The sequence below is a fragment of the Lynx canadensis genome, chromosome A1, assembly GCF_007474595.2.
Source record: "Lynx canadensis isolate LIC74 chromosome A1, mLynCan4.pri.v2, whole genome shotgun sequence".
Lineage (NCBI taxonomy): Eukaryota > Metazoa > Chordata > Mammalia > Carnivora > Felidae > Lynx > Lynx canadensis.
Window position 1 is genome coordinate 81,971,755 of NC_044303.2, and position 22,779 is coordinate 81,994,533.

At 58.2% G+C, this 22,779-nt stretch overlaps 1 protein-coding gene and 1 long non-coding RNA gene across 4 annotated transcripts in view; one reads left to right on the plus strand and one right to left on the minus strand.

The window, feature by feature from the left end:
• Positions 1-559: 559 nt before the first annotated feature.
• On the minus strand, positions 560-2,148 carry LOC115499243. The gene is made up of 3 exons (XR_004344125.1): positions 1,943-2,148; positions 1,662-1,745; positions 560-766 (listed from the first exon to the last, which is right to left on the minus strand). It is a non-coding gene; the product is annotated as an uncharacterized LOC115499243 (long non-coding RNA).
• A 1,581-nt stretch (positions 2,149-3,729) lies between these two features.
• Positions 3,730-22,779, plus strand: part of MCF2L (MCF.2 cell line derived transforming sequence like) — a 133,575-nt gene continuing 114,525 nt past the window's right edge. For 2 of the 3 annotated variants that reach the window (XM_030314364.1, XM_030314408.1), the window contains exons 1-2: positions 3,730-3,768; positions 9,385-9,557. In XM_030314364.1, coding sequence (XP_030170224.1) covers positions 9,389-9,557 — 169 coding nt within the window. In that variant the 5' untranslated portion in view covers positions 3,730-3,768; positions 9,385-9,388. The remainder of the gene's footprint in view (positions 3,769-9,384; positions 9,558-22,779) is intronic. The other variant, XM_030314400.1, reaches the window with a different exon arrangement.

Genomic DNA, 22,779 nt, shown 5'->3' on the forward strand with positions numbered 1-22,779 from the left:
TTTTGAGATCATGAAGGATGAACAGATCCTCTTGAGAATCTCAGTTTTAGTATCTTTAGAATTTTATCTTTTAATTTTTTAACGTTTATTTATTATTGAGAAACAGAGACAGACAGAGCATGAGCAGGGGAGGGGCAGAGAGAGGAGGAGACAGAATCCCAAGCAGGCTCCAGGCTCCGAGCTGTCGGCACACAGCCTGACGTGGGGCTCAAATCCACAGACCGTGAGATCATGACCTGAGCCAAAGTCGAATGCTTAACTGACTGAGCCACCCAGGCACCCCAGTGTCTTTAGAATTTTTGAAGACCTACTAGAAAGTCTCAAAATATGACTTAAATATCAAAATAAATGTTTTTAAAAAATATTTATTTTGAGTGAGAGAGAGGGAGCACAAGGGGGGAGGGGCAGAGAGAGAGGGAGAGAGAGAATACCAAGCAGGCTCCAAGCTGTCAGCACAAAGCCCAACGTGGGGCTTGATCTCATGAACTGTGAGATCATGACCTGAACTGAGATAAAAAATCAGACACTAAACTGACTGAGCCACCCAGGTGCCCCTCAAAATAAATGTTTTAATTAGCTTAGACTTTGTTTTGTTTGTAAATGATTACACTTCCTCAATCTTTATAAGCCAGTGGAGTAAGAAGTGTCTATGTCCTGGGAGGGCAAACAGAGGCTAAAATACTGACCGGTGACGTCCCGCATGTCACACTGAGACCCTGCTACCGCTGTCAGCGTTTGTGGGCCATCCCACGATGGTAAGTACTACCTGGGCCGGACAGCAGAAAGGATGATCAGGCAGGGGCACAGAGACTTTTTTCCAAGAGCAGTACATTTACGTAAAGGATTTAATCTCAAATGGTAGTTTCAAACACAAGGAGAAACGGGGACCATCTGGAAGGCAGAGGGGCCTCCCTAGGCTGGCCACCGGGCACAGTGACCGACGGGGACAGCTCTGTAGGACTCCAAGGGGAGGGCACAGATGCCACCATCACAGCCTCGTGGGTGCGGGCAGAAATCTCAACAACTGATTTGGAACCCGCAGGCAGACTTCAACTCACACCTGTCGGGACCAACCTCAGAACTCACTGGAGCTGAGGCCTGGGGCATGTGCTGGGAGTGTGCACTGGGGTTGTGTGCTGGGAGCATGTGCTCACATGCTGGAGGCCTGTGCTCATGTGCTGGGGGCCTGTGCTTGTGCGCTCGGAGTGTGTGCTGGGGTTGTGTGCTGGGGGTGTGCGCTCCCATGTTGGAGGCCTGTGCTCGTGTGCTGGGAGCGTGTCTCGTGCACCGGGAGTGTGTCTCGTGCACCGGGAGTGTGTGCTGGGGGAATGTGCTCGTGCCCTGGGGACCGAGGGCCGGCTGGCAGGGAGAAGCCCAGCCTCTCCCCTGCAGTCTCCCCTCTCATACTGATTCCTTCACGGTAAGCAGATGATGCTACCTGCGAATTCTCCCTCATATTTCTGCTCGGCCGTGCACCCCTAGAGCCCCATTTGTGGTGGTAACTTCCTCGTGCCTCACCACGGGCCTCACCATGGGCCTGGGGGGCTGTGAGAGCCACAAAGTCTCACAAAGGGCTCGTGGCGCCATAATGAGCAGGACACCAGCAGGGTGCTGCTCGGGCCAGCTTTGCACTTGGGGGAATTCATTTCCTCTCGAATTACCTCAGCTTTGGAATCAGCCCTCACGTTTTCCAAGCAGCACAGACGTCTCATTTTGTCCTCTGTACATCCACCGCGTCGGTGACCCTGCACCAAAGCAGAAAGCTTTCGTGGAGAAGGAACAATGTTCTGGGCTGCAGGTTCCGTGGCCGCGCAGGTGTGGGTGACTGAGCTGCGGGTCCCGGATCCTGGGCGGGAATCTTGCCTGTGGCAGCCGCACTCGGGTTTGGAGCCCAGGCCTGGCTGGCCCCTGGGATTGGAGCCTGCAGCCCGCACATTCTCACCGGGGTCACAGCACGGGTCCCAGCCATCTCCCCTGGTCTTCTCCACCAGCGGCGCTGTTTGCACATCCTGCGGAGCCGCCCTCCTGCGCCACCTCGCTTTGGCCGTGGTATTTCCTGCAGCCTCCTGAGAGCATCTCTTACTGGAGGGCCTTTGATGCTGTCCTGGGGACCAGGGCACTGGTCTCAAAGACACAGGCAAAGCGCACCACACTGGAGCCCCCCGGCCTCACTGGGGCCCCTCCGAGAAGAGGAACCTGTCTGGGTCTTGGGGCCGCTGCCGGCCACCAACCCTCTGCCAGGCAGAGGGGTTTCTCCTTCCTCTGATTTCCTGTTCCCCTCAAGCCACCTGCTCCTTCCTGAGCCAGCCTGCCCCCTTCCTGGCGAAGCCTGCCTGCTCTGTCCACGCACTCAGGGACCCATCCCGCGCTGTGCCCACCGCCTGCCCCAGGACCTCCCAGGAGAGCGTGGCACCCGCGGGTCCCGCGTTCCAGGCCGCCAGAGCCTGGACCCTCTGCAGAGCCGCCCCAGCCCGTGCCCTGGCCACCAGGGTGCCCACTGGGTGCATACAGATCTCCCACAGGTGATGTACAGAGCCACACCCGGGGGAGGAAAGTCCTCCTGCAGGGTCAGTGCCAGGCACCCTCCTCCAGGTCAGGGTCACCGTCCCCCGCGTGGGGCTTAGGTGTCCTGGGCTTAGAGCTGTCTTGGGTTTACATTTATTTTCCTATTGGCAGAAGCCCGTTGTTTGATTTCAACAAGCCACCCACCTTTACCCACTCCGTGCGGGCGCTTTAAAGGCTCAACCAAGATGAAGCTTCTGTGCGGGTCAACACTTAGGATGTTCTGGATGCTGCACCACGTTCACATTCCAGCTCTACTCCAGAGGCTCCCCTCCCTGAACCTGGGAAATCACAAGAATGAAAGGTTTAGTTCCCCTCCCTGGAAACAGGGGTTGCAAGGCTGGGTACTCAAGCCAGCCTGAGGGACACGGGGGCCCTGCCACCTTGGCTCTCTGGGCTGCCCTCCCGGGGCATAAATACGGAGGGGTGCAGGGAGCCCCTGCCCACTGGTGACCTGGGTCGTGAGAACAGGCAGCTGCAGTGTTTCCAACAGTGCGGTCTGGTTCTGACCCCCGTCCTGGCCCGGGCACCGCTTCCCCCAGGAGCCTCCCCCCCACACACACAGCTGGCCTGGTGCACCACAGCAGGCTTTGTGGCGACCCAGCACCCGGCCGGCCACCCCCCCCTTCTCCTGACAAGGTCGTGGGGAGCTGGGGGATCCGAGCCCGGTCCAGGGCTTCCGAGCAGACGCACAGCTCCTTCCGGGTGGCTCTGCGCAGGTCCCCCGAGGCAGGGTGAGACCCCGGGGAACTGGGGTCAGGCCGGGGTCAGCCCCAGGGCAGAACTCCAAGCCCAGCCCGTGTCCCCTTTGGGTGTGCGATGTGAACCCGGTCCGGGGCGACCCTGGGCGGAGGGGCACGACCCTGGCCCCCTGACACTCGAGGGAGGGAAGGGCGGGCTGGGGCATCTCCTTCCCCTCCTGCCGCCCCCCTCCGCCTCCGCGGCAGCCCCTGCCCCAGACCTTTACCCCTCTCTCTCCTCCCCCGCCCCCTGCCTGGAGCCCCTCCTCTCCCTCCGCTCTTCCCGCGGCCTTCACCCTCCCCTCCGCCCTCCACCACGGCCCCGCCCCCACCTTTCTCCGCCTCCCTCGTGCGCCCTCCTCCCCAGCACCCCTCCCCCTCCGCCGCCTTTCCCCCCCGCGGTCGGGCCTAGAGCCGCACCTGTGGCGGAGTCCGAGGACGCGTGAGGACGGTCCAGGCCGGGCAGGTGCGCCGGGGCAGGGGCGGCGGAAGGGGCGGGGGGGGGGGGGACGCGGAGGGGCCGTCCCACGTGGGGGACCCGACCGGAGTCCCAGCTGTCACAGGTTGGAGGGCAGCGGGCTCCAAGGACACAGACGCCCCTCCCCATCGTGATGGGGTCCTCTCGGACGCGACAGGTGTCACCCATGCCCCCACCTTGAAGAGCCACATCCTGGGCTCTTCCGAAACGCGTCCGCTGATTGGTCGGGTGTCAGGACAGGTGTGGGGACAGGTGAGGGGCAGGTGGGCATGGGGGCACAGGAGGGGTCCACCCACGTGCATCTTTCGGAACCTGGTCGCCTGAAGCCGGCAACGGGAAAGGCGGTGGCCCAGCGGCCCCCCTCTAGTCGCTGAGCTTTTCAAAAGAGAAGACTCTCAGACTCAAAATAACAAGGCTTTTGTCCTCCGACTTCAAAGGCCGTTCTACCACTTTTTAAAGGAAGTCTGGCTTCTCTGGGCAGCACCGACACTTGAATAAGAGTGAGCTGGGGGAGGAGCAGACTTCTGTCCCCAGCAAGCACAGCTCCTATCCTTGCTGGAAACATCCCATCCAGGGGTAGCCCCTGGACCAGGAAGGGGTCAAGGCACCTGGAGCAGGCCCAGGAGGATGTGCAGGGGATGCTGTGCGATGCCCCAGGATGTGTGTCCACGGGGAGCTGCAGGGGCGCCACCAAAATAGAAGTGCATCCCCAGAGGCCACTGGTGCCCGAGTCCTGGAGTCCTGGGCAAGCGGAGGACCCCACCTGGCAGGTAGGCGGGCGGGGGTGGGTTGGAGGGGGCCTAGGGAAGGAGCCTGTGCATTGGAGGGCCTTGTGCCCTGCAAATCCGTGGGGTGACTGGCCCAAAGCTGGTTCTGAGAGCTGCGTTCTGCCCCAGCCTCCTCAGGTCAGCTGTAGCAGGTGGGAAAAACACCCTGTGAGGTGGGGACAGGGGACACTCCTGCCGTGGACCTGGGTGGGTAGGGAGGACGGTGCTCTCTGGGGTGAGTCGGCTCTATCACAGGACTCCCATAGAGTTTCCGGACCTGCCCGCCTCGTCCCACCCCGTGGGCTGGCTGCGCCCTCCCGGGCCCTGACGCCACAGTCTGGGCCTGGCTGCCACTCCCGGGTTGTGGTGCCTCTGCGTGCCTGTGTCTGCATCAGTTTTGCCTTCTGTGAAATGGGAGTGTCGCCTCGCTGCCTCACACAATTATGCGAAGAAGTGGTTTGTGCACAGAGCTGCTGGAAAGCACGGGCCCACAGCCCACTGGGTGGGCTTGTGCCCCGGAGGCTTCGGGCTTGGGGCTCCGAGTTGCATGTCCCCAATTTCCAGGGTGAGTCTTTTTTAGAGCATGGTAGAGTCAAGGCTTTCTTAAGGAAAAACTTGCAGGAACAGTTAGAAGGAGGCCATAATTCAGGGGCAGGAGCGATGGAGCCGCATAACGGCCAAGAACATCTAACAGGCGGAAGGACTGCATGTAGCCAGAAACCCACCTCGGCCTCCAGCAGAGTCCCTCCCCTGCACCTGCTTCTCTCCCCTCCCATCCTCACTGCTGCAGCTTGCTGGTGATTCTCTCTCTTTCTGAGTGTCCGGCTCCGTGGTGCGGTCTTTAGCTAAAACCTCAACTTTTCTCTGGGAAAGTGGCATCTTGGCGAGTGGAATGAGGACACGGTCACGGCAGAAGGAGAGGTCTCTGACTTCTGTGACGTGGGGGGATCCCTGTGGTTGAGCCAGGGCCCCTGCAGTGTCTGTGTGACACACAGGTGGCCTGGAATGTTACCGACAGACACACGGCATGTGGCCCCAGACTCAGTTGATGCAGAAGTTGTTACAAGCGTTCAGTGCATTTCTCCTCTCGTATTTCCTTGTGAGAACATCGGTGAAGCTGTTTCCTGGCAGGTGGGGACTCTGGGCTGCAGACACGTGGGCATAGGTGACACTGGGCCCGGAGCCACCTCTGAAGCAGCCCCCATGATGCTCAGAGGCCCCCGTCCTTGACAGAGGGCAGAAGATGAGGGTCGGTCTTCACCAAAACACCTGCAGAAGCGGCTTTGGGCTGGGCGCCCGCACAGGAAGGCAGAGTCTGGCAATGCAGTCGGCTCGGGGTGGCCGCTGATAGAGGCTGGGGAGGTGGCACCCAGTTGCCCGTAGAGTCTCAGTGGGCTCCGGGTGGGCATAGCTTGCCTATGGTATTTTCCTCTTTGAGATGGGACATAACCCTCCTGGCCTCCTGGCTTCCTCGAGTGAAACTTCCAGAACTTTGAGTCCACAGTAGGATGTCTGACACTCCAGGGTTACCAGGAAACTAGGACATGTCAACTTTGGGGTCGGGCAGGGGAGGAGGTGAGAGGTGACGACCCCCCCACCCCCACCCTCACCTTCTCTCTCCTAGAACCATCTTCTTTGTTCATGAATGATAACACCACTTTTTGAGTATGACGATTTGTAACCGATAACGCGATTGTCGCGAGGGGCAGTGACAAAGCCAGTGGTGACTCTCCTCTCCAAACGCGCTTCTCTAGTGTTCCAGCTCCGGTGAGAAGCGGCGGGGACGCAGAGTCTGATTTCCCGTCCTGGTGCAGCTGTCTGTTCAGTGAGAGTGTGTGGTGGCCCGGGCGCCTCCCTCGTGCCACCCCACCCGGTGACGTCACAGAGCATGAGCGCCACTGAGCCAGGGTGGTGGCACGTCTGATGCCTGGAACCCGTGTACACAGGCCGGCTCCCCCGGGAACTCCGTGAGGGCAGGGGCTGCCTGATGCAGGAGCGAGTGCGCAGGGAGGCGGCCAAGCCAAGGGAAAAACCGGCGAAGCTGGTTGGCTTGGGTCTTATGCTGTGCTTGGCCACGTCCCCATCACCCAGCCCCCGGCTCCCTTGGGTGCTGTGTGGGGGACACCTGGACTCCAAAGAGGGACAGAACCAGACACGGGTGCCATTGTCTCTCCGGGTTCGAGCTGCTTATAGGGGCTTTTTCAGGGGCAGATAGGACAGCCAAAGGGCCCCGACACGGTTTGGTGCTCAGTGGGGACGCCAGCCTGGAGGTTGTTACAGTGAACAGGCCTGACATCGGGGTTTCTCTGTGCCCTTGGGGCTACACTAGCTGTGGGAAACTCTGCGATGGAGAAGGCTCTCTCTCTCCTGCCTGTGCCTCTCTGCCTGGGGACACTGGGGGCACTGTCCTGAGCTTCTGGAGAGGTGCAGTCCTGGGGGAAGGAGGGAGGCCACCTCCCAGGCCCCTGGTGCCAGCTGTCCTTGGGCCGGAGGCTGACCCGCCAGGGGGAGAGGGAGGCTGGGACCTTGCAGAGGAAGCAGGGGTCGGGGGAGCCTCACCAGTCCTTCGCCCAAGTTGGGTGGGCGGCACGCTTTTGAGAACGAACTAATTAAAGCAGCTCTTGGGTCATCTTGCTTATGTCTTGAGACCAAGTGACTGATGACACGTGTGCACTGCAGCAGGGAGGGCTGGACAGAGGGGCTGGGTGGAGGGGCTGGATGGTGGGGAGGGCTGGATGGAAGGAAGGGCTGGACGGAGGGGCTGGATGGTGGGCCTGGCAGGGAGGGCTGGACAGAGGGGCTGGGTGGAGGGGCTGGATGGTGGGGAGGGCTGGGTGGAGGGGAGGGCTGGACGGAGGGGCTGATGGTGGGCCTGGGCAGGGAGGGCTGGACGGAGGGGCTGGGTGGAGGGGCTGGATGGTGGGGAGGGCTGGGTGGAGGGGAGGGCTGGACAGAGGGGCTGGATGGTGGGCCTGGGCAGGGAGGGCTGGACAGAGGGGCTGGATGGAGGGTAGGGCTGTGTGGAGGGGCTGGGCGACAGGAGCTCTCCTGGTCCTGGCAGTACTGGAACAAAGGTAGACTCACACACTCGGCCTTTTCTTTCTAGTCCGGAAGTTTAAGATTACAATCAGCCTGCTGGTTTGAAATTCTCTGAGCAGAATTTGGAAGAAAAGAGGAAAAAACGGGTTGTTTAGTTTTAACCCAGAAAATCATTCCTCCTAGTTTTTAGTATCAACACCAGACTCAGGCAGTCAGAAATCCTTAGCCTCGGTGTGACTGTGGCCGCCGTGTGTGCCCTTCCTGGAGCACCGCACATGGTGTGATCGTCTTGGAAACGTGGGTGTGGGATCCGGAAGGCCCCAGCTGCTGCCCAGGGAGAGGGGCTCGCCGTCCCTGGCGTTCGGTGTGAAAGCTCCTCACCCTGGCCCTGTGTGAGGAGGTTAAGAAAACGTCATAGGGACCCAAGCACATGTCCAGAGAAGTTACGTGCAGGACGCGTACGGGTAACCAGCAGCAGTGTTTGTAAAAATGAGGGACGGGTGCGTTTTGTGGGACAGGCAGGGAAGCCGGCTGGAGCTGTGTGTTTGGGCAGGGAGAGAGGGAGGAAACGGGGTGCCTTCCCGGGCAGGGGTGCGGAGTTGTTGGTGCCCGATGCACTTGGGAACTGGCTTTGTCTGCCAGCTAGCGCCACCCCCCAGTCCAGTGGCAGCTCCTTCCTCCCTGCGAAGACCCGCAAGGCTCTGTGCCAAGGGTCCTATGTAGGCAGCAAGTGGGAACCCCTCCCCAGGGCCGGCCGGCAGTGGTGGGCTTTCAAAGCTGCCTGGGGGTCTAAGAGGTGGTCAGGCCTGGGAGCGGCTCCAAGGGCAGACTGGCCATCGGGTAGCTGGGCCGTCGGGGAGGGCCTGGAGGACAGGATCGGCGGGGCCGGCCCCCGGCAACCAGGGGCTTCCGGGGAAGGACTGACAGCTGGTGACCTGGTGGCCGGAGCGAGGGCACGGTGCCTGCGCCCTGCAGCAGCCGCCTCCGGGGCGTGGCTTCAGTCAGAGACAGAAGCAGAGGTGATGTTCGTGGAGCCACAAGTAAGGGTTGTTAAGTTATGTCATTTACATTTGTACTCTTGAAGATGGGGCCCTGCGGGTGTGAAGTCGACAGAGGGAAATAAGAACGAACCGGAAACAGGCTCAAAGACCAGGCACAGAAAAGCACGGTCGGTAGTGACCTGCTGAGGTGACCCTTGCACCCCATGCATGATTCTGGTGCTGTTTGAGATGCAGCTACCAGCTGTCTCTTTAAATTCAACCCTGCTTCCAAAAACTTGACTGAAGTTTCTTTGCCAAATTTTCACTGGAGGGATAATACCTTGATGTTTGTTCTGGAACTCAAGAGGACATTCTTTGCTCAGAGGATTTAACGTGTTTTTAAGTAATCTGAATAAGCAACCAGCAAGGGTTCTGAAGTTTGCCAGTTCGGTGAATGAGACTGTGACCTTGAAACCGGGGACCCAGGGATTTTTGTATCCTTGAAACAAGAGCCTAAATGTCAAGGGGGAAAGATCTAGGCCTTTGTTTTTCTTAAGCAGCAGAAGTAAATGATATTTTTGTTTATGCAACCTTTACTCCACTTGAGTACTGGGACAGCAGGCTGGTTGCTAACTGAGCGTTGACACGATGGAAGGCAGTTGGAGAACGAGTGTCCTCATGGGCGCACTCTGGCCATTTCTGAATAAGCACCGCGGAAGGCTGCGTCTGGTTATTTGGGCTTTATTCGCAGACACAACGCCAATGTCTTTGGGCAGGGTGACCTCATTTTTGTGTTAAAATCTGTTTCCGCACTGCAGACTTATGTTTGACTGCTGGAGATGTGTCCCATGCCAGAGGGCTGCACGTGACCATCGCTCCTCCCTGAGACGATCCGATGAGGCTGAGGAGGAAGAAGGTGACCATCAGATCGATGTCCCTGACGTCATCGGGCTTGTTCAAGACCAACCCGGGGGGTCAGACACACCCACAGGTGGGGATCGCGCCTTATTTCTGTCCAGAAGCTCGGGCTGGTGATCGGACTCGCACGTCCTCCTCGTAGCTACTGTGGTCCTGGGAGCAGGTTGATTTCTTTTGGATCACTGTCGCCTGCTGTCGCCTATTGTCACCTGCCCACGGCTGGCAGGCAGTCTCCCAGGATGGTCCTCACCGGGCCACCTGGCGGTTCTTCAGATGAGCGGTTTAAGACGAGGTCAGCTCCGGTGAGAGGGGAATAGTTCATTCGGGTCTGCAGTGAAACACCTGCGCCTGAAGGAGACCGTCACCAGGCTTTGCTTCAGTTCTCAAAAACACGTGATCCGTGGTTTGAATCGGTGGGTCGAGCTCCTGCCGGTCAGCAATCCGCGGCCAGTGCCCGGAGGACAGCTGAGCAGGACCCAAGGGGTGAGACTCCACTGTCCTCAGCGCCCAGCCTGACCCCCATCCAGGCCCGGGGCCCTCCCTCGCTCCCCTGGCCAGGGTCTTAATGGGAGGGAGAGGCTGTCCCCACTCTGAGTTTCACCTGCATGGAGTCATTGCCGATCCTTCCTGTCCCGCTCCGAAGTAGTTTTCACCGGACAGGGTGAGCCCTGCACCCACCACCAAGGGACAACATGACAGGGATGGCGAGTGTCCACCTTGGGCTGGACCAGAGCCAGGCAGGCCTCTAGGAATGCGGGGAACACTCCTCCTTGCTCTGCATCTGGAGCTTTCTCGGCCTTGCCCTAGCTGGGCTCCGCCACAAATGGCCCTCTGAGTGGAGGCATCCCTGGCCTCCCCCTGGAGCTGTGTCACGGGCGTCCCTAGGCGAGCAGCTCGTGAGCATTTCCCTTCAGACGGGGTGGGGGTGGAGGGTCTCATAAACACCCCAGACCCGGTGGGCCTGAACCACGGCCCCAGTGACGGACACTTGTGTGTGTGAACACCGTTGGCCATTTGAACCTGGCTGGTGGGTAGTTGCATCCTCGGGTGGTGGCCTTGCCAGCATCTCTGTTTAGTAGGTTTCGAAACTTGATTTTTGTCACTTGCCTTGTTGGTGACTGTTGGCAAGTGACAGGCCGCAGCCAGAACCCCCAGGGCGGTCTCCCCGAGATGGCATGGCCCCGGGCTCTGGGAACTTGGGATGGTGCTGGCTATCAGCAGGTGTGTCCACCCCTGGAAGGGCACTTGGGGTGGAAGTGGCTCCCTCCTGGAGCAAGAGCACAGTTACGGGCGCAGACATGAACACTGACTTTCGCGGCTGGAAGGTTATCTAGCTCTCCGTGCTCAGTGGGGCTGCAGTGAGCCTCCGTGACGGCTCAGACTCCTGTGGTGGTTGTGCCCCCAGCTCTGGGGACCCTGCTGGGGACCGAGACTAAGGGCGGGGAGGAAGCGGGGCGTATGGGTGACAGGCTGACCGCTTCCTAATGTAACCACATGTCCTGGGCTGAGGCTCCAGAGTGGACTTGGAGGCTGGACCGTGGCTGTCGCGCACTGGCCCGGACTGCTCACGGCCGCACCAAGCAAGCAGTGTGTCAGGCAGGGAAACACGTAGCTGTGAAGGGTTCGTGAGTTTGTGTGTTGGTTTGAATGCCCTTGTCTGAAGCGCAGGAGCACACACTTGTCACGGCCAGTGGTTCCGTGTTGCCGCCGCGGTGCCGAGTCGGGGAGACCGGTCCACTGGCAGGGGCGAGCTGTCCCGGTTTGGGAATGTTGTTGCCACGGCGTTTACTTTTCAAAAAGTTCTGTCTCTCCTGATCGGTTAGTAGCGTCTTTAATGATACCACACCTGAACAGGTACCGGGCAGAGACAACTAAGTGTGGTCGCTGACATGGGCGTGAAGCGGACTGTTACCGCCTGCAACATGAGGTTGAATCGTGGCGTCGCTGATGTGTTGCAAAACCCTTCGGATATCGATGCTTTCACACGGCTCACCTGATGCCTTAGTGCATTTAGGACGCCGGCTTGTGCGGGTGGCGCGGGTGGCCCGTAGGGGGCGGGGGCCCAGCTGCGGGAAAATGTACTGGGAAGGAAGGAAGCTCCAGGATTTCTGGTGTGGCCACTGGGCCTCAGCTCCGCAGAGAGCAGAATGGCCACTAGTGACCGCGGGTGGCGTTGTGTGCGGTCTCACAGGCGCTGTCCTGTGGTTTGTCTCTCGGAGCTCACACCGTGTTCCCGCAGAGGCCCCCTCCCCACGCACACTGCCCACCCCCAGCAGCCGCTCTCCTGCTGTCCGTCAGCACAGGAGTGATTTTGTTGTGTTTCCGCAGAAAGTTGGTGGCTTTCCTGTTTCCCTCTGTGCTTGATGGAGTGTGCTGTACGATTACGGTGATCCAGGGGCCAAAGTGCTCTGGAGGAAGTGTGTCTGTGGGCCGTAACCAGCGCAGACGAGGGCCGTCAGGGAGGAGGTCTTTCTCCCTGTTGCCTTGCCCATGTCCGGACTAAAGTCCTGCCAATCTGTCCGTCCTGCCCACCTGTCCAGACCCACAAAAGTTCCACCTGTTCCACAAAGCGCTGCTCTGTGACACGGCCGCTCAGTGTCGGGGGTGTGGGGCCTCCCCGACCGAGCACGACTGTGTTGTCCCCGGCAGGGCAGGTTCCCCTGCCTCCGAGACACGGCAGCGTGAGGACAGGGAGTATTTCCTTCCCCATGTCCCGTGCCACTGTTTTCATCTTCAGTGTGCGAGGCCTGGCGGTATTTGGGAATTACCGCACCGGCCCACAGGGTGGGCGGTCCGCGGACGGGCCAGGTCAAGCGGCCAGTAGTGCTAGGCCGTGTGGAGGCCGCGAGAATGTGTCCTGGAGCGCCTGACCCACGTGGACAAGAGGCCCGGAAGAAGTGGCTGCAGGATGTTGTGTGTATGGGCAGCAGGCAGCCCGCGGGGGGCGGGGGGGGGGACGGACAGAGCCCCTTGGGGCGGGCAGAGAAGGCCCTGAGCAGCCGTCCCGGGATAGGTGGGAAGGAGCCTTCAGTCTGTGTCCTCGCGGACAAAATCGGAGAAGCTGGCCGGCGCCACCCCTGGAGGCTGTACTGAAAACAAATCGAGGCGTGGATAAAAGTCTTCACATGGTTTGGTTTCAATCAGCAGGTTCCACCTGCAGGGGTTTAACCTAAGGAATCAATCAAAAACTGTCACCAAGGTTCATGAACAAAGCTGTTCCCGACAGTCATTATTTATGCCAGTGAGTGTTTGGGGAAAAGCGAGGTCACGTGTTAGGAGTTTGGTGATGCTGTCTGGTCGCTCAGACGACACAGTCACCATGTCTTGTGCCCTACGTGAAGCCTGGCTACAAAACATCGCACCACAAGGACGACTTTGTAAACAGAGCACGTGCACTTTTGATCAGAGATTTGCAGCTGTGTTTTTTTATCACCCGTTGGTAATCTGTTTTCCTCTGTCTTTCTGTGTCAAGAGGCTGTGTTATCTCTGTGAGAAGAGGGTTTCCTGAGGCAGGACGTGAGGTTGGACGCAGGCAGGCATCAGGACCCAGCCCTGTCCTGCGCTGACCCCTGTTCCTGGACGTGTCCCCCACACAGGCTGCTTCTGCAGGAACCATCCTGCCTGGTCTCCCTGGGTCTGTGGCCCTTCTGCCAGGCCGAGCTCACCCTGCGGTTTGGAAGGGAAATGTCTCCTGGGAGAACGTTCCTGGCACTTTGCCGGTAGCCCTCGGAGAAAGGCCCGAGTGTGCACAAAGCCACGGGAAGTGGGGACAGGGGTCCTGGCGCGGCCAGACTGGCGTCCCCTGGAGCTGAGGGTCAGGCCTGGTGGCTCTGCCCGGTGTTGGCCCTGGAGGCCGTGGCCCTCCCACACCCCGGCCTACCCCCATACCCTTGCACCACACTGTGGCACCTCAGAGCAGCACTGACATGTCTGTCCCAGATTTTTCTTTGAAACCGTAGCTCCTGAGAACCTGAACCACCTCCTGGAGGGCACTTTCATTAAAGACGAGTCGCAGTGGCCCTTCCTAGACGTATGTGACGTCTGCTCATCCGTCCTGGGGTTGGAGGCGGTCGCCGTGAGCGTTGCTTGGATTCACTGATTCTTCAGACTTCCCGTGTCCTGGTCTGCTTGCTCCTTTCGCCCTTGTTAGCTGGCACCCCCTGCACACACACGGTCCTTTCCCTCATGTTTACCGGTTTGTAGGATGGTACATTTCTTGCTGGCATCTCCCCAGGGGAAGTGGGGAGGGTGTAAAAATACCGCCTTAAACCCTTAAAAAGTAAAATTGAACCAAGTATGGTTAAAAGACCTCGTCAGCTTTGCTGGCTGGCTGCGTGCCCGGGCAGCGGCCCGTCCACAGAGGAAAGGGGCTCCAGGTGTAGAAGGCGAGGACCTCGCTTATGAGCAGGAGGACGAGGAACTTTACTCTGGAAGAAAAGCGGGGGGCCCTTGCGGGGTCATCACTTAGGGGTCCGGCCGACAGGCCACCGACTGGCTGGTGCTGCTCAGGACACTCCGTGGCTGGGGAGTCAAAGCTGTGATTAAGTCTGTTTGGTGACGGGCCAGCGCCTGCTCCGTTTGGGGCCTGTGTCGTGTTTTTAACAGAACTAAGAAACTTTGATATTCTATGTATGTTCAGCCGTTCGTATTGGTCAAATTGTCCCTTTTGGGGCCTTGGGAGCCCCCCGGGTCCGCTGGGCCTGCTGCCGCATCCTGGGCGTGTCCTCGCAGAGAGGAGCGGTGACGAGCGCCTGGCACAGGGCTGCCCACCGCCGCTCGGCCGTGCCACTCCTTTGCACTTCAAGTGTGCCACACGCACATGCTCGTGCGCCCGAGTTCTTAGCCGCAGAAGCTAATGAGCTGCGTGGACAACACACACATACTGCCTGCCGCGTGGCCTCAGGGGAGGAGGGTCTAGAAAGGGCAGGGCTGGCCTCTCAGCCACAGGAGGCAGTGCGGAGGGTGGGATCCCCGTGCACACATGTGCCACAGCACGTCCACGGCTGGCATGGACCAGAGCCTCTCCCCTCTCATAGCTGGAACACACTGATTCCTTCTGATGCTCTCAGTTCAACTTCGGGACCACGTGGGGCCCAAATCTCTGTCTTCCTGACCCCGTGCCCCAGTCCCACTTTCCAGTGACAGCAGCAGCCGGTGTGAACGGCAGAAGCCACTCCGTCCCGGACTCGGATCACAATGGCTGAGGGGGGAGGGGGGCTTGATTTTCGGCTGTGGGGTGGGGTGTGCCCCACGAGGGACGTACAGTCGAATCACCAGGTCCTGAAGTCCCTGGGAGTCATTTCTGCGGGGTGGTGCCAGTAAGCAGGTAAGTAAGTAAATCCCCTCTTTCATTTGTAGTGATCGCCGCTCACACTTCCACTCTGCTTTGTAACCGTGTAAGGTAACCGTGCATTTCCGAGCCCAGTGACGTACATCCAGAGCCATCTAGGGTCTGTCCCTACCTGCTCCTCCTGTCCCACCTTCCCCCAGAATCGCCTTTCTCCTCTTCGGTTTTTGGCGTATGCCTGTGTGTGTGTGTGTGTGTGTGTGTGTGTGTGTGTGTGTGTAAGCACGTGTGTACACGTACTCATATCTCCTCTTGTTTGTGTACACACACTTCCCTTCACTGTGCTTCCTTCTAACCTGGTACATTTTGGACAGGCTCCCCCACAGGGTGGTGGCCATGCCGCCCGCCCCCCCGGGTCTGTCTCCTGGGCCATCCTGCCTCCTCTGACCTGCATTCCGGGTTACCAGATGCTTGGCCTCCAACACTGACACTGTCCCCAGGGTCCCGGCCAGTGTGAGAAAGTGAATCCTGATTTGTCCTTGAGGGAGAGGCGGCCATCGGTCCCACTGGCCACTCACTGCCTGTCAGGGCCCTTAAGGCTGTGGTCGTTGGGGTCCCTGCTTCCTGGGAGAGTGAAACATGTCTGCATGTGTCTGTGTGAGTGCGTCTGTGTGTGTGTGTGTGTGTGTGTGTGTGTGTGTGTGTGGGGTGTGTGTGAGTGCGTCTGTGTGTGTGTGTGTGTGTATGTCTGTGTGAGTGCATCTGTGTGTGTGTCTGTGAGTGTGTGTGTATACGAGTGTGTGTGTGTGGGGGGGTGTGTGAATACGTCTGTGTGTAAGTGTGCATGTCTGTGTGTGTGTCTGTATGTGTCTGTGTGTGTGTCTGTGTGTGGGGGGGTATGTGTGAGTGCATCTGTGTGTGAGTACGTCTGTGTATGTGTGAGTGTGTCTGTATATGTCTGTGTGTGTGTGTATATGAGTGTGTGTTAGTGTGTCTGGGGTGTGTGTGAATACGTCTGTGTGTGAGTATGCATGTCTGTGTGTGTGTCTGTATGTGTATGTGTGTGTGTCTGGGTGTGTGTGTGGGGGGTATGTGCGAGTGCATCTGTGTGTGAGTGTGTCTGTGTATGTGTGAGTGTGTATATGTCTGTGTGTGTGTGTCTGGGGTGTGTCTGTATGTGTCTGTGGTGAATGTGTGAGTGCATCTGTGTGTGTGTCTGTGTGTGTGTCTGGGGTGTGTGTGAGTGCATCTGTGTGTGTGAGTGTATCTGTATGTGTCTGTGTGTGTGTGTCTGGGGTGTGTCTCCGTGGCTTTGATGACCTTACTTTCCTGCTGCTCACAGACCTCCAGGACTCCCTGTTCAGTGCTCACACCAGGTGCAAGCTTTCCTGAAGCCCCCGCTTGTCTCGTCTTTTCTCCGAGGAACAGCCTGGGCCCTCTCCTTTTCCCACCCTCCTTGCTTTCCTTTTTTCTTTCTTTCTTTTTTGGGTTTGTAAATAATAGTATCTGTCTTCGTGGCTCAAAATCAAAATGAGGTAAAAGCTATCCCCTGAGAGTTCGCTCTCGGACCCGGTGCACCTGCAAGGCCACACCCATGGGTGCTCTCCCCTACGGGGCCCCGCGCCTGCTGGTCTCAGCAAACACAGCTCCTGCCGGCCAGGATAAGCCGCAGCGGGCCACACGTGCCGCTGTGCATGCTTTTCCCGCTCACCGTGTTCTGGAAGTTGCGCATCAATGAGGAGTGAGCCCTCAGTCTCTGTTGGCGGATGCTGGGGCTCGTCCCTCTTTGTCACGGTTGCAAACTCTGCTGCAGTTAGTGCCACTTTGTACGTGTGCTGGCGCGTTCCAGATCCCCGGAGGCTGAGCAAGCAGCAGATGCTTCTGACGGCTTTGCTAGAATCGCGGCTGCCTATGGGCTCCTCGTGCCCAGTGCTGTCATGACAGCGCTGTCTGCAGAGGCTCTGGGGAGCGGCTGTGGTCCCATCTCAGCATCTGTCCCCGCTCAGCGTGTGGTGTGACCCGTACGTGGCTTACAAGAGACCTTTAACCCCCCTCGTTTGTTTCAGGGTTGTTTCCTCTTCCCTTTGCCCATTTTCTTATTGGGCTGCTAATCTTTTAATGGTTTCTAGGAGCTCTTTACAAGTGAGAGAGATTGGCCCTTGTGATTGGAATTGGAAGAACTTTTTTCTCAGGTTACCGTTGGCCTGACTTCCTTTTTTACCAGTTTTAAAATGTAGTCGGGGGGCCCCTGGGGGGCTCAGTCGGTTCAGCGTCGGACTTCGGCTCAGGTCATGATCTCACAGTTCCTGGGTTTGAGCCCCACATCAGGCTCTGTGCTGACAGCTCAGAGCCTGAAGCCTGCTTCAGATTCTGTGTCTCCCTCTCTCTCTGCCCCTCCCCCGCTCGTGCTCTGTCTCTCTCTCTCTCTCTCTCTCTCTAAAATTAATAGTAAACATTTAAAATAATAATAATAGGGGCGCCTGGGTGGCTCAGTCGGTTAAGCGTCCAACTTCAGCTCAGGTCACGATCTCATGGTCCGTGAGTTCGAGCCCGGCGTCGGGCTCTGGGCTGATGGCTCAGAGCATGGAGCCTGCTTCCAATTCTGTGTCTCCCTCTCTCTCTGCCCCTCCCCCGTTCATGCTCTGTCTCTCTCTGTCTCAAAAATAAAAAAAATGAAATAAAATAAATAAAATAATAATAAAAATAAAATGTAGTTGAGTTTCAGTATCTTACGGATTTTGGATGTTGAGTTACTGTTCAAAAGGCCTTGTTATTCTAAGGTTTTAAAGGAATTCACCCAATTTTTACCCCTGGTACTTTTACTCACGCTTAAACCTTTAACCCATTTGGGTTTATTTTGTTGCATGGTTTCAAGTATGGGTCCACCTTCGTTTTTCTGTGGTCCTGACGCCTTTTATTGGTTTTCTATCTTCACGGCATGTACTGGAGACACCACCATGAAAATCTGTCAAATTTTATTCCGTGTTTGAGTCAGTGTCTGAGATTTCTGTTCTGCATCATCAGTCTGTTTGTCTTTCAGTTTCTGGCACCACTCACTTTAATTACTGGGGCTCTGGGGCATGTTTTAACATTTTATACGGTCCTGTCATTTCACTGCTGCGTTCAGGGTTTACCTGGCCATTCTTGGTAGCTTTATTTTTCCATATGAAATCCAAAATTCATTCTAATTACGTAGTTACATAAACAAGTCAGCAATTAATTATGGCTCTATTTCTTCTTTGAGTTTTTCATTCTTCTGATTTCTTCCTTGTCGAGTGGCATCGTCCAGCGTTTCTAGGACATTGTTATACAGCAGGTGTCCTGTCAGGAACACGTACTGCCCGGCATGCGTGTGGAGACGTGTGTCCGGGTTTCGTGGTAGATCCACTGTGGGGGCGGCAGTTGAACCCAGTCCGGGCGTGTGTGGCCGTGTGTGTGTGAGGCTGCAGCCTCCCATGTGCTCGTGTCTGTGTCTTCAGTGTTAGCCGGAGAAGCTCTGTGCGTTCTGGGTACGGGTCCGTGGCCCCCTCCGCACCCCTTAGCTTCTAGCCCTGGGTCCCTCACCTCCGAGTGTGACGGGCAGGCGTCCGGTGGAATCGGGGAGTGGGTTGGAGCCGAGTGCCCTCACCAACCCAGCCTGCAGGGTAGGTCCCTGAAGGGCCTCAGGGCTAGGCCGAGAGAGCCTGAGTGCACCTTCTGGAAGTTTCCACAGCCTCTGAGGGACGCACTGGTGGGACGCCATGGGGGGTGAGGAACTGAGGGGGGCCCGCCTTCCAGAGCAGGGTCTAGGAGACCCTGGGGCTATGCCAGCCACTAAGGGCCAGGCTCTGGGAGCAGATCCCTCCGGAGGTGGGAGGCAGTGGCACAGAAAGCCCTCCTCCCTCCCCCGGACTCCACCTGGTGAGGAGCAGGAAGGGGAGAGGGAGAGGGCGGATGGAGTCACCCCAGAGTGCTGCTGACGCTGCGGCCCACCTGGGCAGGTCTCGGGGGGCATGTTCCGTCCACATCCACGGCCCACGTCGGCCTTGGGTGTCAGGGGCAGTTTGGTCAGTGAGTGCCCCACACACGCATTCAAGATGTGGGGCTGCTCGGACACTTAAAGGTTAGCAGGAATATCACGACCGGATAGAGGAAGCTTCCTGCTTCATACTCTTTCTTCTGTGGAAACAGTGTCCCTTCTGAGTGATGAGGCATTAGCACACGGCCAGCGCGGCCTGGACCCCACGATCGGCCCCCCTCAGAAGGCTCTAGGGAGGCCTCGCCCGCCTCAGTGCCTCCGTGTGCCCCCCACCCCCGTCCCCGAGCACAGGTGTGAGACTCGGAGACCCGTCTGCTGTGCTGGCCCCAGGACACGTCAGTGCAGCCAGCCCCCCCTACCCGCCCCCGCTGGATGGAGCCCCAGACCCCCACGTGGGACTGAACGGGCATGGATCTGGCCCCTGAGGACGCAGCCACGGGTGAACTGCTCTGCATGGAGCCGGGGCCAGCGTTGCGGCGTCCTCGGGGGTACCTGGAGGTCACTTGATGAGAAGTGGCCCCGGGAAGGTGGGTTGGATGCTGCTTAGCTCACACTCACAATCAGTTCCTGTGCAGGGTCTGGAGGGCGCCTGGTGCCCTGCCCGGCACGGGCTGTGGCAGTGCTGAGGCCCCGGGGGGAGGCCCTCGACCTGGGAGGGAGGCGGGGGAGGGGTGAGGGCCCGTGGCTGCGGGCTCGTGACCACGAGGCTGAGCTGTGCACAGAAGCAGGACCTGGGGGTGCCAGCTGGGGTAGAGCAAGGTGGACGCCCAGCTGGCACCGACACCGACAGCGAAGCAAATAGCCGACGCAAGAGCCCCCTCCCCGGGCCCCGGCGTGCCTGCTGCCCTGGCAGCTGCTGGGCCTGCGGGTGAAGGGAGGGCGTGCGCCGGTGGGCTGCCCTTCCTGTGCCCGGGCCAGCGTGCACCTGCACCCACGGGGTGTGACGGGTGACAGTGAGAACATCATCGGAGGTCAGAGACACCACAGCTGTTTCCTAAGCTGAGTGCCACTGCACAAAGAGGTGGCGAGCGTCCGGAGCACAGCCCACACGTGGCCTGCGACCCCACAGAGGCCGAGGGCTTGCTCGGCGCTTACTGCCATCGCTTCCCTCCGAATGGCCCGTCCCTGGACGCATTCCACTAACTCTTCAAGTCAGCGGTCCTATGTCAGGCATGCCGATTATTTCAACTTTTTTTTTTTAAACCTTAGTGAATAGTCTTCATTCAAATCTTTGCACGTTGGTCTGTTGGAGTTATTTTCGAGGCTCTGTTTCCTGTAGCAGCTACCATCCAAAAGACAGTGGTATCGTTGTTTGCAGATCGCCATCTGAGAGGCCAGATGAGGCCTCCTGAAAACGTGGGCTCCACAGCAGGTAGAGGTGAAGGGTGAAGGGACGCTGGTGACAGCCAATATTTAGGAAGCACCCGCTATGTGCCAGGAGCCGCCAAGTGCAGGGATGCACAGGGGGCCCTTTACAAACTAGTGCGGAGGGGGCGTGGCCATCGTGGGGGAGCAAGATCGGAGCCCGAGAGCTGGGGGCACATCCCGGGGTCTCCGGGACCATCCCTGGAGTGGCTGCCTGGACACGGAGGAGCTCCCACTGGAGGTGCTGACGAGGGCACCCCGCGAACAGAGTCCACCGCCACAGCTCAGACAACGTTCACGAAGGAGACACATGAGCTAGCATGGCTGGCCACCTGCACTGCCCCCGAGGGTGCTGTGAGCACAGGAGCGATCCCTGCCTGAGGTGTCTGGTCAGACTTCGCTTCTCTGCACCAGAGACCGTGAGGTGCACTCAGGATGCCCACTTGTCATATAGCGACTGGCTTCATCACTCCCTGTTTGCAGGTCGACACCTGTCTTTAAAATTCTCAGGCGTCAGGATTTATCTTACACTCAGTCCTGCTTCTCCTGAGAGGGGTGCAACCCATTGCTTGCTGTTTGCTTTTTAATGAACAAATTTGATCTTTAGAGCAGTTTCAGGTTCACAGAAAAATTGTGCAGAAAGTACCGAGTTCTTCTTTGCCTCTGCCCCCCCCCCCCAGCCTCCCCCGTCATCACGTCCCCCAGCAGGTGGGACGTTTGTCATAATCTGTGAGCCTACACGTCCCTGTTACTCGACATCCACGGCTTATGTCACGGCCCTTCCTGGTGCCGTGCATTCCGTGGGTGCGAACGAATGTATGGTGATGGGTCCCCCATTAGCATCAAGGAGAACACCCATGGCTATTTTGCTTCTAAAACGCGCTTGCCACGTTTTAGTGAGATTTACAGCAGTGACTTCTGTGGGATACTGTCAGGGTGGATGTGCGACACCACATATCTGTCGGAACTCGGTAGCATGACCTCGAATGTAAACCAGGGCCTTTAGCTGACTATGTCACGGTGGCATTCGGGGACGGTCACGCATGCGCCACATCAGGCACGGGACTGGAGCAGCACGTGTGTGAACCCTGCACTTTGTATTCTGCTTTCCTGTAAACCACTTCTCTGTAGAGGGCTGCTTCACCATCTTTGGGACCTTTTCCATGAGATCTGTTCAAAGCCGTGGTGACGGGTTGGCCACGACGGACCACGGGGCTGCCGTGGGCACCATGTCCCAACCCGGGGCACAGTTGTCACCTTGTGAGCAGGAAGAGTGGGTGATCGTGGAGACGGCTGGAGAGCAGCTGACGGAAGGAGCAATACTGGCTGTAAGAGTCTGGTGTCACCAAGTGGTGGACGCTCGTGGGGCACGCCCAAACTGCGCGGCTGGGTTGGCACTGACAGCCACTTAGCTTTCAAGGCCGTGCTGCATTGGGGAGCATCCACGCAGCATGGCTCTCGGGCACCACAGTGGCTTCCCTGTGGCCACACGTGGGAAAGTTTGGGCTGTTTCCCAGGAAACCCTGAGCCCGTCGATGGGTGAGCCCCGTGTCTTCTGGGGTCTCCTGTCTCAAGGGGATTTCTCCTTGAAACTTTAAACCCTTTTCTGTGTGTACTTGTTGAAATTCTAGAGCTTTTGACAACTCACGCTAGAATTCAGTCACCTTTTTATTGTCAGTTTTTCACTTGAAATGTCAAAAATTTTAAGACATCATTCTGTTACATAGCCTAATTGTTCTAACTAAAACTCGCCAAGACCTTCCAATAGGTACCCCCAAAGGTCAGTTTTCTTCCCTTCTGGGTAAAAACTACAGTAACCAAAATTTCAAAGTACAAAAAGATGCAGCCATGGCCCCGTGAGTGTCATTGCCAGCGAGGTGTCTTGTGACCCGAGTGCTGCCTGACTCAGAGGCCTGTGGCCACGTGCTGCGCAAATTGAGTTTGGCGAGAACGGGCCACACGGGGGAGGCCAGAGCTCCGTGTCCCCAGTGCTGCTGACGTTTGCTGGCTGTCCTCTCAGGTGCACGTCCCGCCCTGGGCTGCCTCGGGGACTCTTTCTGAATGGATTCGGCCACAGCAAGGTGTGTGGGCAGCAGCTCCGACCGGCAGAGCCACAGAGGAGATGCTGGTGCCCTGACCTGACTTGAGCCTAGGGAAGACCAGTCCTGGGAAGATTTTCCTCGATCTTCCCTCTAAGTAAAGCGGGGAACCCTGGGCCCAATGTGTGAGAAAACCCTGCAAGATGAAGAGAAGGAGGTGGTGACCAGGATGTTGGGGTCTGGGGCACAGGGCTGGGTGCCTGGGCTTCCTTTCGCCCGGAATATTCCAGACCAGGTGCTGGAGAAACCAGCAGCCTAGAAACACCAAAGGGCATAAACAAACAAAAAAGAGCTGAAACCACAGCCTGTTCTCAGAGACTTGGGGAGCCCGGCCTCCCACCCCACGGCTGCCCGAGGCCCCCACACCCACAAGAAAGCCATGCCGGGAGCTCATCCCCACTCCCTGCTGGGGTGACGTCGGAGGAGGCCTCTCAGAGTCTGGGCATCACTGCCACCAAAGGGCAATGCAGTCACCCCACCACGGTGATGGTGGAGATACGTGGGGAGCAGAACACGGCACCCCACA